The sequence below is a fragment of the Nannobrachium achirus genome (genome assembly GCF_963921795.1).
Source record: "Nannobrachium achirus genome assembly, chromosome: 1".
NCBI classification, from domain to species: Eukaryota; Metazoa; Chordata; class Actinopteri; order Myctophiformes; family Myctophidae; genus Nannobrachium; species Nannobrachium achirus.
The window spans coordinates 11,983,021-12,001,517 of NC_137810.1; the positions used below are offsets into that span (position 1 = coordinate 11,983,021).

General features: G+C 43.5%; 1 protein-coding gene across 1 annotated transcript in view; it reads left to right on the plus strand.

Annotated features, from left to right (window-relative positions):
- Positions 1-836: 836 nt before the first annotated feature.
- The window catches only part of oca2 (oculocutaneous albinism II), a gene marked incomplete at both ends in the record, with an annotated part of 104,137 nt that continues 86,476 nt past the window's right edge, over positions 837-18,497 (plus strand). The window contains 8 exons of the mRNA XM_080724327.1: positions 837-1,078; positions 8,347-8,442; positions 11,688-11,906; positions 13,186-13,243; positions 15,755-15,827; positions 17,074-17,231; positions 17,347-17,429; positions 17,753-17,906. Of these exons, the coding sequence (XP_080580453.1) occupies positions 837-1,078; positions 8,347-8,442; positions 11,688-11,906; positions 13,186-13,243; positions 15,755-15,827; positions 17,074-17,231; positions 17,347-17,429; positions 17,753-17,906 (1,083 nt within the window). The remainder of the gene's footprint in view (positions 1,079-8,346; positions 8,443-11,687; positions 11,907-13,185; positions 13,244-15,754; positions 15,828-17,073; positions 17,232-17,346; positions 17,430-17,752; positions 17,907-18,497) is intronic.

The window sequence follows — 18,497 nt, forward strand, 5'->3', positions numbered from 1 at the left end:
GCTGGGCACCACCTGGAACCCCCTCAAGGACCACTGGTGGTGCCCAGACCAGTGGTTGAAAACCACTTTTATAACGTAAAACCAACAGCCGTCCCAAGTCTCCCAACCCCATGCAGGATCTAAATGTCTCAATAGATGAGCAGGGAGACCAAATATGATGGAGCTTGAGCAAAAACACATTTCAAAAACCCACTGTTTTGCATCCGTAAGCCTTTGATGTGGTAATAACGATTCTGATACAACAACGAAAAGCCACAATCACGCACCACTAACATTAAGGCAACCAAATTAGAAGCTACACGTCAGGGACATGCTGGCCATTGGGAAAAGCGGGCCAACTCCAGAACGGCCGGTTCATTCCATTAGGAAAAAAAATTAAATTAAATGTCGGCCTTCGTTCCATTTTGGGGGCTGGGCGGCCAACAAAGTAAATCGTCACTGTCGGGCAGAAACCTCGTATCTCCAATTTTCAAATTTGTAATTTTTTTCGCAAAGCAAAGCCCTGCTTCATCATACGAGGCCGTCGCACAAAAGTAGTGAAAACAGCGGATCTACAGTACAAGCACACAACGCCACGCGGTGCGAGGTGTGTGCTTGTAGATCGGCTGTTTTCACTAGTTTAAATCATTTTTAAAATGATAAATACAAAACAAACGGTTTTGCTACAGCATGTCCTTGCTACACGTAGCAACTGAGTTTTGAAATCACCTGTTCAGGCCTCAAGTCGAAATGCCGCCACTGAATCCTACGCAGAGAAACTAAAAACGCTTTGTTGTTTTTTCCATGTTGTTTAACACAGATCAGCGGCTCCTCATACGCCTTCAGGCTGTCCAGCCATGTATTTAGAGAACACCAGCAACCTGGATGTAGAGCTGTCCCAAGCATCCGCCCAGGGCCACCAGGGCAGAAACAGCCTGAGATCGCCAGAGGCGGTGGCAGGGGACTTCGGGGAGTTTCACCTGCTGCAGGGCCTCACGGGGAGACGGGAGGCCCAGAAGCTGCAGCAGGCCGCGCTTCTGCCGTCCGGACAACGCCTCATCCACCCAGATGGCCTTGTCCCTGTCCGCCAGGAAGACGGGTATGTTTGAATCATGTCACATTCTGACTCTGAGCAACCGTAGTTTCTTGAGGACAGTGGCGTCAGTTCAGAAAAAGCTAAGGTATGGCAACATGACTGGTGTCTTGCACGCGGGCCCTCGCGCGCGTGCAAGACACCAGTCATAGGGAAAAGTACATTTTATTATTTCCCCGGCTGCCAATGTATGGCAGCTGCCATAGCTTGCCATACCCAATTGACGCCTCTGCTTGAGGATGAGATGGCTCGTCAATTATACACAAATGCCACACTGTTAGTGTGTAACGGATGAAATGTTAAAGCTTGCGGAGCAAAGCGCCAAGGATTAGTGTATCCACTTTGAAAGTTACGTAGTAGAGTGTTTGTCAAGTCTCAGGCATGACATTAATAATTGATGTACCGTATGTTGTCCTGTGTGTGTATTCCAGTTTAGAAATGATGTTCATATTTCATGTCATCTTTTTCTGTGGCACATTCAAAAGCAAAGGCTTTTGTGAGCGCGCGTGGGAGCGTGCGTGTGTGATGTGTTTTGATACACTTAGCTTGTGTCATCAAGTCGCTTTCACCCTATCCTTTGTTGACTGGACTTCCCCCACCACGCTTTCACCTAGGGATGCCTATATAGAAAAGGGATGCTGAGAGGGGGCACGTGGCACAGTCGGTAGTGCTGTCGCCTCACAGCTAGAAGATCCTTTGTTCGGGACGCTGTGGGCGCTGAGGGCGTGTTCTCTCCTCCGCGTCAGTGCCCATACCCTAAGTGGGGTTGCAAAAGGGCTTTCTGTGTGGAGTTTGCATGTTCTGCCCGTGTCTCCTAGGGTAATCCTAGTAATCCAGGGTATATACTGCCTGCCCCTGGCCAGCCGGGGCGCCTGATGGAGGGGAAAGGAACTGGTTGGAATAACATGTTCCTTCCACGCGTTATGCCCAACCGGGGAATCTCTCCCCTGTCAGGTGAAAAGAAGCGGCTTGGACTCCTCATGCATAGAAGGAAGCATGAGGTCAGTCCGTTGCTCTCCCCAGGTTGTCAGAGGGAGTGTAGCACCCAGGATTACATTAGATAGTTGGCACTGGGTGAAAAATGGGTTGCAAAATGTGGGATTAAAAGATCCTTAAGAATAGGGATGCTGGTGGGCTCATGTGGTTAATGGCTCAAGATTTTATCTTTTTCTGTTTGCCACTTTACCGGGCCCATCAGATCCCAGTGTGCTGACTTGCTTGTACAATTGAACAATACAACTACAACAAATAACAAATGACAAATAAAATGCATAGACTCTGATGTGGCGGTTCAGATATGAAGTCACGGGAAAAGTCGAACATGTTCTGAATAGGACCACATGGAATTGGTCCAAATCTGAATTTAAAATATGAGATGCCAAGTGACTTTTCTTTTTTGCCGTTGATACTGTCAAAAAATCTGAATCACACATGTGGGTCAGTCGGATTTGGGCCACTTTGCAGTGTGAATGTAGCCTTTTGTTTCTGTCACATCTGGGGTTGCAGCAGTCACCGTGCGGAATCTCTTTATAGTTGTATAACAGCATCGAAGAGGATTAATTCTGCAGAAAACACTAGTGTAATCTACCCACACACTCCACACACTATCCAGCTCTATGATGTAGTGAACTGAATCCAACCAGCCCTGTTAGAAAACAAGTTTAAGCAACCCTCTGTATGTAAACCACGTTTTCAGGGCAAGGACCCCTTAGTTGAGAGAGAGAGGAAGCAGCAGGGACCCCCACAACCTTTTCATACATTCATTGTTTCATCGTTTGACAGCACAATCATCAGTGTATTTTGGATTCATGTCAATTTGTGTTTTCAGATATTTAACCACTTGAACCGTCTTAGTAAACTTGACCTTTCACTCTGTACTTAGTCTGTTCTTTCCCCTCTACACCAAAGCTCTTTGCCAAAAATAGCCTTTCTACAAGCTCACAACGCCTCGCAGCACGAGGCGTTGTGAGCTTGTAGATCTGCTATATTTGGCTAAAGTTCTCAGAATAAAGACACTAGGGTTCAAATGGTTAATATAAAAAAAAGAAGAAAAAAGTTTCTATCAGACAAAGATTTGGAGGACCCCCTTTAGTAACTCTGAGGACCCTCTAGGGGTCCCGGACCCCCTGTTGAAGACCCCTGATGTAAACTAATATACTTGTATATTACTTACTTACTTACTTACTTACTTACTTACTTACTTACTTGCTCTACACCAAATATATACAGTATACACAGTATATGTTTTTATTGGTTTCAATTGTGAACAATAGCCAAGTCAGATAATGTATCTATTTGCCGGTTATATACAGATATATATACCTATATATGGTTCACTGCAGCTCAACAGTCAGTGTGAGGGGTGGTCAAGAGATGTCTATATGAACTCTGCTTTTAAAGGCTTGAAGACTATGACCTGTGATGGAATCAACTACATGCTCTGGTAGACTGTTCCACACCCAGACAGCAGTGTGGAGAAATCTTCTGTCCAATCAATGTGCGTGTGCTGGACCCTGGGAAGCTGAGGGCATGCATGTTCTGGTGTGGCTGTTGCATAGGCGGGTGGTTCGCTGTCTGTACATGTCATGTTCTACTTGCCCAAAGGTCATACCCACTTGCCCTTATAGTAAATTGTCCATTATAAAAGGATAGGTAAGAGATTAATTACGGCTCAATTTAACACATATTTCTTTACTTTCTGGGGCTGTGCGATAAAAAAATGTCATATCTCAATACCACCAAATCCAAATACCAAATAACTATATTTCTACATGAATATGTCTGTTTCACACTTGTTATTTTATATTTTTAAGTATAGCAACAGTAAAAACAGCACATTATAGGTAAACATTGCTCTTATTTTACATTCCACAGACCAAAAGACAGAGCGCGCTGGTCATGTTCAGGTGTTTAGACAGATATCTGGTGTTGCGTCCCCTCTCAAAGAAGCACTTGCCCGGTCGGGCAACCTGAAAGCAAACTTCACCTGCCCAAAGGTTTTATTTACCTGCCGGGGGCAGGTGGGCATGCCTTAGTGTCAATCCCTGAGCTAGCATATCCTGGAGGTCCAGTAGTGGCAGTGGTGTGTGTTTTGTAAGGGACTGTAGCGGCAGCAACTTGTCCCCTGTGGCTGAGGCTAGGGATGGTCCGGATGGACAGTTTTGTACTTGCAGAGTCCTGGTCGACTCCAGTTATTTTGAGGGCCTTCCTCTGGACATTGTCAAGTAAACCAACATGTGCTGAGTGAGGCGTATATTCCATGACACTGCGGGTCTGTCACTTGTAGACATTTGCTCGGCTCTCTGAGGTGAGTTTACTGTCCAGTCTCCTCAATGCTGCCAGACCAGTTTTTGACTGGCCTAGATGACATTTCTATTCAGGTGTTTCAACCAAGACAGCTTGCGGTCTATTGTTACACCCAGAGATGTCAAGCCCATTTGTGGTAGTCAGCCGGTACAGGTCCAGCTGGGATGGAATTCTCTTCCTTGAGAGTGATAAACCTGCACTTTGTTACCAATGTTACCCCCAGAATAGAGATGCAAGGGTTCAAGAGGTTAAAGTCATATACAAATATCACACCCAGTGTGAAGTGAGCAGAGCTTTTTGCAAGTTAATTTCATACAGTACATCAGGGGTCTTCAATGTTTTCAGGCCAAGGACCCCTTAGTTGAGAGATGAAGCTGGGACCCCCACAACCATATAGTTTCATCGTTTGACAGCACAATCTTTGTTTCAAATATTTCGTTTGACAGCACAATCACCAGTGTATTTTGGATTCATGTCAATTTGTGTCAGATATTTAACCACTTGAACCGTCAATACTTCATAAACTTGACATTTCACTCTGTACTTAGTCTGCTCTTTTTCCCCTCTATTTTAGCCGAAAATAGAGCCGACAATAGTCGATCTACAACGCGAGGCGTTGTGAGCTTGTAGATCTGCTATTTTTGGCTAAAGTTCTCAGAATATGGACACTGACTAGGGTTCAAGTGCTTAATATGAAAAAGGAGAAAAAAAGTTTCAAGTTTCACATAGATTTGGAGGTCCCCCTGTAGTAACTCTGAGGACCCCCCAGGGGTCCCAGACCCCCTGTTGAAGACCCCTGCAGTACATACATACAGTACTTGTATTTTCCTGGGTACTGCATAATAGGCTACCAAATGTTATAAAAGAAAAGAAGAAATAAGGAAGTGCGCTTGCTGTGTCTAAGCCTTCATCTCCAGTTTTTAGCCCAGGGGTTAAAGTCCTTGAAGATTATGAGATTAGCAGAGGGAGACTTTTAATTGGCAATCTCACAAGGATTTCCATCTAGCATTGTTTTAGTTGGTGGTGGCTCACTTCTCCATCGCATATTACTCTCTTCACGTGAAATAGCCTATTTCTCCACTTCACACGTTTAATGGTTTAATGTGGCTGGTAATGGATGGGTTGGTGGAGGTGGGGTGTGTGGTGGTGGTGGTGGTGTTGGGGAGCATGGAGGTGGGAATAGCATTGTAAGTCTCCGCATAAGCAGAAAATACATTTGCCACAGTTAAAGGTATATTCAGTGATTGTATTTCATTCAAATAAAAATATAATTGGTACATTTTCCATTAATTCTCCTCACTAGAATGTGTGCTGACCATATAAGGACTTCCACCATGGCCCGTGTTGCGAGCATAGCTAGATTCCGTTTTCAGAGGTGGCCAGCCAGTCCTCGACCAATCAGGGTAGAGTATGGCCGTAGTTATGTTATGATGTTTAGTTATGATGATCAAAATAAAGTTTTTGAGAACCACAGTCGCTCTGAATTAAGAACGTCTGCTAAATGCTAAAAACTACTGAACTCATAAAATGCCACAGTCTCGTAGTAAATCAGTATCATACATATCCTGAAGCTTGAGTCGTAGGCCTACCGATATTCAGTGATTGGGTCTAATGATCAAAACGAGAACATTATAATGGTGTAGAAAATCTATAAAAAACGAAACATTTCCACACTGTGACAAGATGACCCCCGGCCACTTTCATTATCACTGAATACACCTTTAACCATTGAAATTGGTCTGGATTGCGTAGACCTTATTTTGAAGGACAGGTGCCAGTTGTGGATGATGGTGGGACAGGTCTATTCTAGACTTAGGTCTATTGATTGCGGGGTTCACCTCTCCAACTGATCCAAAATGCCGTGGCACGACTGGTCTTCAACCAGCCAAAATTCTCACATGTCTCCCCCCTTCTCCGCTCCCTCCACTGGCTCCCGGTTGCGGCCCGCACTGAATACAAAACACCGATGCTGACCTTCAAAGCAGCTAAAGACACGGCTCCTCCATCCATCCAAAACCTGATCAACCCCTACAACCCCACCCGTTCGCTCGACAGAACCCTCGTTAAAAACTCCATGGGACAAAAATGCACTCGTCCTAGACAATTTGCCCTCCTGGCCCCAAAACTGTGAAATAAACTCCCTGTCGAACTACAGACTCTGGACTGAAGACGCACCTCTTTTGGTGTATAGAGGAGAATTGGGTGTAGAGTGGGAAAAGTGTGACGTTAACTCCTTATTTGCTGATGACTGTACAAGTCTGCGGAATACGTTGCCAGGAAATATTAATAAGATTTTTTTTGGGGTGGATTCCAGCTGCCATTTAAAATGGCTCATGCCGAATCCACACCAGCAGGGCTAGCGATTACCACTGGTCCCCCTGGCACTGCTCCCATGAGTCACCACCCGTCTCCATCCACAGTAACTTCACTGAGTGAGAGTCAACAGAAATGCTTATCATTTGAGTAAAGAATGTGCTATCTCATTCCCTTATCATATGCCAGTGGTCTATGACTGTGTGCAATTTGTGATCAATTAGAGCAGGGGTCTTCAACAGGGGGTACGGGAACCCTAGGGGGTCCTCAGAGTTCTCCTTTTTTATATTAACCACTTGAACCCTAGCATCCATATTCTGAGAACTTTAGCCAAAAATAGCAGATCTGCAAGCTCACAACGCCTCGCAGCAAAGAGCTTTGATGTAGAGGGGGAAAGAGCAGACTAAGTACAGAGTGAAAGGTCAAGTTTATTAAGTATTGACGGTTCAAGTGGTTAAATATCTAAAATACAAATTGACACAAATCCAAAATACACGATGATTGTGCTGTCAAACGATGAAACTATATGGAATCTATGAACAGGTTGTGGGGGTCCCTGCTTCATCTCTCTCTCAACCAAGCGGTCCTTGGCCTGAAAACGTTGAAGACCCCTGAATTAGAGGAGAACCTACAGAGTTGTCCTTATTTTAAAGTAGGAAGAATATATCAATCAATCAATCAATCAATCAATCAATCAATCAATCAATCAGCCACCTGTCTACTGAAATAAGGGACTTTGCTAGCAATGCTTCCTTTGTACTTTGCACTAATTTGTGAAATGTCAACTGTGACAAATTAAAGTTGTGTGTGTGTCTGTGAGTGTTGTGTGGTATTCGTATGTACAGTATGTGTATGCGGGTTCGTGTTTGTGAGGAAGAGTGTCAGTTACTTAGAGGGTGTGTGTGTGTGTGTGTGTGTGTGTGTGTGTGTGTGTGTGTGTGTGTGTGTGTGTGTGTGTGTGTGTGTGCGCGCGTGTGCGTGTGTGCGCACACGTGTGTGTGTGTGTGCGCACGTGTGTGTGTGTAAAGTGTGAGGTGAGCCTCAGCTGTGCTGTCCCTAATGGTGCCAGCCTGTAGGAGCCTTACAGGACACTTTGCTACAACAGGGGTGACAAGGGGCTCTTTAATGATCCCCCCGCGTGGCACAGCACCAGCTGCTGCTCCACCTCTCTGCTATTTTTGTCTTTGAATATTTGAAATCCTTCTAATGTTTTTTTGAAGAAAAATAAATAAATATATGTTTCTATGTCAGTGGTGCTCAAACCTTTTCATGTGAAGGACCCCCAAAATGATATGTATTTGGCCACGGACCCCCATCTCAAAATATTTAGTTCCAGGGACCCCACAGAAGCAAAAATTTGAGTCACAAATGTTTGCTTAAAAAAATACATATATTCAAAGATTTGCACACATTTTCACGACTTTTCAAAAATAGCAGATCTACAAGTTTGTTAATCTGCTATTTTTCAATAGCTAAAGTATAAAATAATTAAGGCCCCTCCAACTTGGGCCCTAGTAACTCAGTCACACTCCCCCCCCCTTGTGACACCCCTGTCTGGGGTCATGGTTTATTGGTTTATAACCTCACTGTATTCTTTCAGTTTTTCTTAGCTGTGGCGGGGTCCACTTTCTCACTTGTTTCTGATTGCTTTTCAGACACAGCTTCAGCTTGGTTAACATCCTCAGAGGGAAAAGCAACCAGGCCAACATCACAGAGAGGTCACCCCTGTTGAGAATCCCCCCAGATGACAGGTAGGTCAGGTATTGTCCTAGATTAATTGGATACTTTAAAAAAAGAAGAAGAAAAGTTTTCACATTGTTTCCAGAGTGATAGTATACAGTACTGTATATGCAACCAGATTTAACCGAGGCCATCCATTATCCAGTGGTTTTATTATCACCTTTTTCCCAGATGAAAGGGGATTTTTCCCTCATCACCGTCACGTCGTTTGAAATGGAATTAGGGGGACAGGATGAGATTAGAGATGGGACGATACGCGATATGGTTTATCGTGATAAAAAGCACTCACGATAATCGTATCATGGAGATTTAATTCATCGTGATATCGTCCTCCGTCATGCACTGTCTGGGATCAATTCACCTTTTATTTGCCGAGCTGCATATCCGGTAGCACTTAAACCCTCTATAATTCGAAGGTGCTTATAATATACGTACTTGATACAGTATTTTTTTCACCCTCTTTCAAAAGTCTTTGCCAAAAAATAGTCGATCTACTAGCTCACAACGCGTCACAACGCGTCACATCTGTTATCCTTCCCTGGATAACAGATTTTGATTATCGTGATAATAACGTAAATCGCGATTTCTTTTGTCACAATAATCATGATGTGAAATTTTCATATCGTCCCATCTCTAGATGAGATGGCTCGTCTCAGGAGGACATCCGTATGCTCACACACTGATTCAGTTCTCAGTGTCATAGAACCCCCATAATTACATTCAGATTTCGAGGTGTTCATCTTTTTTGGGGGGGACAAGTTATTTATGGACATAGCAGTATTACATCATTTAGGATGGTACATCCACAGCTGGTGGCCTTTGAGGTGTGACAGTGTGGCGCGTCTTGTTAACACAGATCATCATCATCATCATCATCATCATCAAGAGAGAGAGAGACAAAATCGACTCACAGCAAGTGGAAGTTATGGCCCTCATGGGTGTCGCACCAAATTCTGCATGGGCCCTGGGTACAAGGATTCACTGCGTTATTTTGTGCTTTAACTATTGAAAAATAGCAGATATACAAGCTCACAGCGCGGCACTCGGTGCATGGCCAACATCACAGAGAGGTCACCAGGCCAACATCACAGAGAGGTCACCCCTCTGTTTTTGTAGATCTGCTATTTTTGAAAAATCTGAAAAATTGAAAATGTGTGCAAGTCTTTGAAGGTTTTTTTTTGAAAAACCTATGTTTCTATGTCAGTGGTGCTCAAACCTTTTCATGTGAAGGATCCCCAAAATGATATGTATTTGGCCACGGACCCCCATCTCAAAATATTTAGTTCCAGGACCCCCCCCCCCCCCCCAGAAGCAAAATTTGAGTTACAAATGTTCTCTTAAAAATACATATATTCAAAGATGTGCACACATTTTCACAACTTTAAAAAAAATAAAAAAATAGCAGATATACAAGCTCACAGCGCGGCACCGAAAGGCACCTCCACCTTGGGCCCTAGTAACTCAGTCCCACTCCCAACCAACCCCCTTGACAAGGGGGTTGGTTGTGACGCCCCTGATGGCACTGCCCAACTGTCAGACGTTTTGTCTTTCAGTGTACCGGTAACTTACATGTTTTTCAGCGTACCGGTAACTTACATGTTTTTCAGCGTACCAGTAACTTACATGTTTTTCAGCGTACCAGTAACTTACATGTTTTTCAGCGTACCGGTAACTTACATGTTTTTCAGCGTACCGGTAACTTACATGTTTTTCAGTGTACCGGTAACTTACATGTTTTTCAGCGTACCGGTAACTTACATGTTTTTCAGCGTACCGGTAACTTACATGTTTTTCAGCGTACCGGTAACTTACATGTTTTTCAGCGTACCGGTAACTTACATGTTTTTCAGCGTACCGGTAACTTACATGTTTTTCAGCGTACCGGTAACTTACATGTTTTTCAGCGTACCGGTAACTTACATGTTTTTCAGCGTACCGGTAACTTACATGTTTTTCAGCGTACCGGTAACTTACATGTTTTTCAGCGTACCGGTAACTTACATGTTTTTCAGCGTACCAGTAACTTACATGTCTTTCAGCGTACCGGTAACTTACATGTTTTTCAGCGTACCGGTAACTTACATGTTTTTCAGCGTACCGGTAACTTACATGTTTTTCAGCGTACCGGTAACTTACATGTTTTTCAGCGTACCGGTAACTTACATGTTTTTCAGCGTACCGGTAACTTACATGTTTTTCAGCGTACCAGTAACTTACATGTTTTTCAGCGTACCGGTAACTTACATGTTTTTCAGCGTACCAGTAACTTACATGTCTTTCAGCGTACCGGTAACTTACATGTTTTTCAGCGTACCAGTAACTTACATGTCTTTCAGCGTACCGGTAACTTACATGTTTTTCAGCGTACCAGTAACTTACATGTTTTTCAGCGTACCAGTAACTTACATGTTTTTCAGCGTACCAGTAACTTACATGTCTTTCAGCGTACCGGTAACTTACATGTTTTTCAGCGTACCAGTAACTTACATGTTTTTCAGCGTACCACAGGGGTCTTCAACGTTTTCAGGCCGGGGACCCCCAAACTGATAGGGAGATGGAGCAGGGACCCCCTACAACCTGACCTCGTAGGGTGGGGGGGTCGGGGCTACGACATATTTTTTATTTTAAACATGTACAAGTTACAGCGAGCAGGGTGGGCCGTACCACTACCATTTCTAAACAATGAACATACTACTTATTAACTGAGAACCAATGTCAATAATATCAACAATCTGTCAATTGCATAGTAATCATGTATTCAAGCTATTCAAAATGGATAGAATCATGATTTATTTTTTAACATAAATGTGAAAAATGAAAAAAAAAAAAAAAAAAAAAACTTTTTTTTTTTTTTTACAATAATTTTGCGGACCCCCTGCAGTACCTCCGCGGACCCCCTAGGGGTCGCGGACCCCCTGTTGAAGACCCCTGGCGTACCAGTAACTTACATGTTTTTCAGCGTACCGGTAACTTACATGTTTTTCAGCGTACCAGTAACTTACATGTCTTTCAGCGTACCGGTAACTTACATGTTTTTCAGCGTACCAGTAACTTACATGTTTTTCAGCGTACCAGTAACTTACATGTTTTTCAGCGTACCAGTAACTTACATGTCTTTCAGCGTACCGGTAACTTACATGTTTTTCAGCGTACCAGTAACTTACATGTTTTTCAGCGTACCAGTAACTTACATGTCTTTCAGCGTACCGGTAACTTACATGTCTTTCAGCGTACCGGTAACTTACATGTTTTTCAGCGTACCGGTAACTTACATGACGCTGGACGAACGGGACTTTGTGGGAGGTGACGAGCCCTGGGAGAGCGCCGGCAACCTGGAAACCCTGGAGAGGAGGTACCGGATGGGAAGCGAGGTCAACGGCCTGTCGCTGTCGCACCGCTCCACGTCCTCCGACAAGGAGAAGAACCTCCTGGAGGATTCCCTCAGCTCCAACTTCAGACTCTACAGCAGCATCAGGTGACCAACACACACCACCACCATCACCATCATCACCAACCAACGATGTACCACATAAACAGGCCTTAAAGATGGGGTGCCATGATTTTTTCCACCTATAAAACATGATTATCTACTATTATGATTATACTATAGGAGGAAGATTTTTTCCCAAAAAAAAGTGTACAGAAAGAGTTAAAATTAGGTTTTTATGTGGCCACACCCACCAGTTCATTGGTATGCGTGGTTGTCATGGTGGGTGGTGAGTGACACAGCTGAAGTTAGCCACACCCCACAATGTTGGGTGAATGGTAATTAGGGGAGGGGTTGATTCTGTGATGTAATAAGCATCTGTGTTTTTGGACCGGCACTTTTGACCCAGCAGGTGGCATCCTCCAGCTAAAAACCCAAATAGAAAGAGAGTACATAATTGCTCATAACAACCACACCACGGGGTCTAATGTAGTACTGTCAACCTCCTAGACACATGAAAAACAGAAAAAGTACAACCGCCTCTTTAAGAACTTAAATCAGTGGTTCTCAACCTTTACAGACCGCGACCCCCAAAAATAATCATATTTTAACTGAGGACCCCCCCCCCCCTCCACAAACACACCCTGCGTGCACTAAGAGTTGAGGCATTACATTTTGTATAACACGGTTCTATTGTGAAAATATTCGATCTACATGCTCACAACGCCTCGCACCGTGAGCATGCAGATCGACTATTTTCACAATTTCCGCTTCCAATATTTGACAAATGGGCCAATGTTTAATTACTCATTTTAGAGGTATTAAAAAGTCCTTAAATTGTCACTTTGGAAATGTGCATATACTATACCCTCTATACACTTGAGCTTTATGTTGGTTTGTTTACTGCTGAGTGAGAAAAAAATGTTGCACATTAAGTCAATCATCTGGGGACCCCCCTGGGGGTCCTGACCCACAGGATGAGAATCACTGACTTAAATCATGTAAACAGTACTTCATTGATCGGGGTCTCCCAAAGGGGCTATTCTTGGTCCTCTTCTCCCCCCCTCTAGACCAGATCTCTTTGTGGGAAATAGCCTTAGATCGTCTATTTCCCCCAAGTGTTTGCTTATTTTCACAGGATTATGACGAGTATAGGATATGGTTCTTGTTGGTTACGCTGCAAATGTAAAACTCAGATGTAAATGTAAACAAAGGTGAAACCCACAATGCACTCACAATTCTGAATTCTGCTTCCAGGAACCAATACCATAAAATGTTCTGATATGGCACATATACTAAACTGCACTTTTTTCCACTTTTCCTCCAGATGTTGTTTGAAATTCTCCAAAGTTGCCTGTATGTTTTCCATCGTGGTTCTCTGCAGTGTAAGTGGATGAGTTTGCCGTAAATAGATGTTATTAGTATAATATTGTCAGAAGTACCATGATTTACCGCAGTGCCATCCAGAGGTGATGCAACCTTGTTAAGGTAATTATCCCTCTAAGGCCCAAATATAGAAATACTTGAAATAAAAAAATTGAAAAAAAAATCAGATGGTGTTGTAGGAGTCCTAATAAGAGGAAAATGTAATGTTTTTTTCAAAAAAATGTTTTTGTAAGGTTTTATAGCCATAAATCATAAATCATGCTCTAATTTACATATGGGGGATATTTTTCACAATAATAACATATGTACATGTTCTAGACATTCTAATGATCACCAAAAAAAATAGTACAGGCATTTTACTTATGTTTTTGTGAGGAATAGCTTCCATGAAAAAGTGAGATGTTGTTCGTCAAAACTCTGGAATGTCAGCGGGTGTGGCGGGTGTGAATGTCAGCCCCTGTGGGGGGTATTTATATGCAAATATTATGGCCAATGGTATTGTAATACTAAACAATAGAATCCAATGGTGATGTTTAGGTGGTAGGGGGGGCTAAAATGAAATGATTTAAACCTTTTTTTGGATAAAATACAAACGTTGTAATATTACAACAGTGGGCCTTAGAGGGTTAAGAAGGCAAAGACATTGCTGCGATAAATTATGTCCTTATCTCTTTATTTGTTCAGCACCTTCATGGATTAAATTCTCAGTTGCCACGACTGATTTCCGTCATTTTCATAGGACTAAACAGTGTCATAGAATAGAGAGAGTTACGTCACTTACGTCGACTCCCATAGTAAGCGTGGAAAGCCTATTTACTCTATGGTGGGAAGCTAACTTAGCCTAGCTTACTGGAGCCTGTTCTCATTCTTCGCGAGCCTCTGCCCCGTCCGCCCCCATTCCTTTTTCACTCGCTGGTAAAGTAGACTAAATCACGTCTTTTTCACTCTTTTAATAATGTTATCTACCTTAGAGAGGCCCGTGAATGCGTTAAAATGGTGAAAAAGACGTGATTTGGTCTACTTACCAGCGAATTAATGACTCGGCTAGAATGGGGGCGGACGGGGCAGAGGCTCGCCAGGACGCCATGCGAAGCCACTTCCGGTCTGCGGCGAGTTCAAAGCGTGACGCCACTCTCCTTAGACTGCTCTGGGACTAAAGAGCATTATAATGGATTAGCCTGTCAGGCACTAGTCTCGCGTAGCCAGACAACTATTCCACAATCTCTGAATGCTATATAGAGTCTGGAACAGCAGCTCCCTAACGGCGTATCGAAAACGGGCATTAACGTTCAAAAAAATATATTTTAAAATGTCATTTCTGCTAAGCAGCAAGCTAAACATGCTTATATGATTTTTATTTATATAATGATAAATATGTGTGTTGTGAGACTGAAGCGGAAGTGACGTGGGGCTTCACTTCCGCTTCATCTCGCACTCGCTGTTTCTATTTCCGTCTGCCAGACTGTATGCCGGGAGCATTTGACCAAATCGCGGAGGCAACAGTCTGGCCACGCGAGACTAGTCAGGCACCAAACAGAAATAGGACCCAAAAGCAGGACAGAGGCAGGAACAGGTTCATTGCAAATGTGAAGTTGATATTCCTACAGATGTCTGTCTGTAGTGGGGTGGTATTTGGTCAAATGATATTCCACTGTGAAACAACTGTTTGACCACTACACCCCAGCATAATTACCTAACTGGGGAAAGCTTTCGCAGAAGCGTGAGGCGTTGTGAGCTTGTCGATCGTCTATTTTCTGCTAAAGCTTTTCCCACAATAACAGAAAACAGAAAAGACATTAGTATAGAGCCCTGAGGGACTCCGATCAACCACATGGGGTTTGACTGGTTAAATCTGGTTGTTTGACAGCCTGTGCACTGTGTGTGCAGAAGCACGCTCTCAATTAGCAGCAGTGTCCAGGATGCAAGGAAAAACAAACACACTTCTGTGTTTTTTTAATGTGAAATTAATTCAATTCAATTTTATTAGAGTGTCAAATCATAACAAGTTATCTCAAGACACTTTACAAAGGCTAAAGAGTCGTGGGAGAGAGGGGGAGTGGGGGGGGGGGGGGAGCAGATTATTATTATTATGTGCAGGCTGTCAAAAAAAACTGATCTAGACAGTTGTTTAATAGCATAGAGTAGCAGAATATAATTTTACATTGGAAAATACATAAAAAATACAAGTTTTCCCCAGTGCTGGATTAATGCTATAGTCCTGGGCTACAGCGAAGCCTTATGTCTCTTTCTTTCTTTCTTTCTTTCTTTCCCTTTTATCTCCAGAAATAAGATGGTATTGTCATTAGTTTACAGCTCGGTCGAGTCACACTTGAAACAGCAATTTAGTTTGTGTGAAATTAATGAACAAGCCACAATCCACTGTGGCTCAGTGCCTGACACTGCTCTGTAATGACATGCAACTATCTTTTTCGGGCTAAAGTTTGTTGGACATTTTGTTCAGAACCTTTATGAGTTTTGTGTGGTGATTGAAAATATATTTGTGGTTTCAGCTGTTCTTCAGTATGTATCCGGACAGAGACAATCCCTGGAGAATGCTGGCCGTTTCATCCACAGACAGCTTCTGTATCCTTGACCTTACAGCAGGGGCGTCACACCAAGTTCTGGGCCCTGGGTATGAGGATTCACTGCGGGCCCCCCATGAATGTTAACTATTGAAAAATAGCAGATATACAAGCTCACAGCGCGGCACCGAGTGCCGCGCTGCGAGCCTGTAGATCTGCTATTTTTGAAAAATTGTGAAAATGTGTGCAAGAAACCTATGTTTCCATGTCAGTGGTGCTCAAACTTTTTCACGTGAACGACCCCCAAAATAATATGTATATGGTCTCTCAAAATATCTAGTTCCAGGGACCCCCCAGAAGCAAAACTTGAGTTACAAATGTTCGCTTAAAAAATACATATATTCAAAGATTTGCACACATTTTCACGACTTTTCAAAAATAGCAGATCTACAAGCTCGCAGCGCGGCACTCGGTGCCGCGCTGTGAGCTTGTATATCTGCAATTTTTCAATAGCTAAAATTACTAGGGCCCCTCCACCTTGGGCCCTAGTAACTCAGTCCCACTTTCCTACCCCTTACAGTTGGCTCAGCGTTGAAGACCACACGAAACATTATATACCTAATCAGTTTGACACTGTCCAGATCGCAATCACATTTTCCATCATCACACATAAGAAAGATTCTGGCAGAGCGAATGCTCACTAATTGAGGCTCAAGTGTCCCAGGGCATTGGAAGAGCATATTTCAAAGAATGTGGCAGGACTGAGTCGTCAGACGCTTGTAATTCCGTGCTCCGGGACATTATATGTCTCACTAGATTCCCAGTACTTGATTAACGATCAAAACTATAAACCATGTTATCCTTGAGGGGACGGGACCACTGTCACACTTAGAATCTCACCAGTTACCCCATTGTTATATCCTGTCATTGCCCATGTGCAGAGGGATATGAGCTGTGTTGTGTTGTGTGTATATTCCGACAGAGCCTGCAACCCCTTTCGAGCTCCTTTTAAAGGTAGGGTAAGCGATTTAATTTTACTCAAATAATAACAAAATGGGTCTATGTTCTGATAGTACTATAGAGTGTTTGGTCCATATTTGGACTTCAGCCTTATCCCATGTGAGGAGAAGTTTCAGTAGTTTCAGTTGCTCCAGGTTTTCCTCCAATCAGGAGAGAGTCTGGCCTTCCTCCAAACTGAAACTGAAACTTAAGTGAAATCACTTACCCTCCTACCCTTTTTTTAAAGTGTTGCCTTCAATGTTATTCTGCCGTCGTATAGTGTTTCCTTGACAGTATGCGCGCCGCAGCCATGAACCTGACCAACTTCCGTGACAATGCTCTGCTGAAGCTGCAGGTGGGAGGTCCCTTCACGGGAGGGATGGTTGACCTGACCAATCAGGAGTACATCCTCATCCAGGTGGAGCAGACAGAGGAGGCGGGGCCACGGAGGAGGCGGCCTCAGCAGGTAACGCTTCTCCACTGTGACACACCAAATGACTCCTTACTGGAGTGTTGCTGATAATTACTGCTAATGAAAAAGTCACTGAATTGAGTGTTTCTAAATGGTTGCTGGTGAACAGGTGATTCATAACTGGACCATACCTCTGCACAGCGAACGAAGTGACCAGATAGTGATGACGAAAACTTTCGAAATGCTAAGCAGGTACCCTGATACACATTAAAGTCCATCTGTATACAGTTTTCAATTAAACCAATGTCATTTTTAGATCATTTTTCACTGGTATATTTTTCACAACAACATCAACGTCTCTAAACAATCCTATTAAACGAAAGAAACTCCACTAAATAACATATACAAGAGACTCGCTTGTGATTATCTGCCCCCAACACTCCCGCCAAAATGATGCAGGCATCGGAAATGTATACATTAACTGTATGTATTTCTATTTATTTTGACCTTATATGAAAACTTCATTCAGCGTTCAGGTCATATTCTGTGTGCGTTGTCGTGTCCTTTCCAAACAGTGGGAACGTCCTCATCTCGGTGCAGGCGTTCATGCAGGACAGTGCCGTGGTGCCTCTCTCCATGACCCACCAGTCACTCTACGTCAACGTGGAGACTCAGGTGGCCATCGCCGCAGTCATCCTGACTGGCGTGTACGTTCTCATCATCTTTGAGGTAAACGGCTCCGACGGGTGATTAAGTACACACTCTTCAGACAGCATGTGCTCGTACATCTCTCCTAAAACCACAGCCCCGACGAAGCTGTCGCGTTAGATCACGATCAAGTTCACAGCCCAAAAGGGTCCATTTTGCACCCTGAATGAACACGCAACGTAGCCTACAACAGAAGAATAGAAGCTGCTATTTAACCACTTGAACGGAAATAGGTGAACATTTGGCAACAAACGTTTTTTTTTTGTGTGAAGAGATTTGTTGTTGAGGGAAATGGTTAATGGCCATGGTTATACAGAATATACCCCCCCCCCCCCCCCCCCCCCCCCCACACACACACACACACATACTGTACATAACTTTGTACAGAGCCTGTGTTATTTTCCACAGAAACATCACTTGCTTGCGACCGAATATCGATATTCCCAGTACATATCAATAATGGTTTTATCACAAGAAAGCTGCATCCGGATCGCCAAGAATGCAGCTGCCATCTATTGTAGCGCGTCTCAAATGAGCGTCAATTAGAAGGTCTAATCTCCCTGAGCCAGACGACCATGCAAACCCGTTAAGCTGGCCTGGCGGGGACAAAAT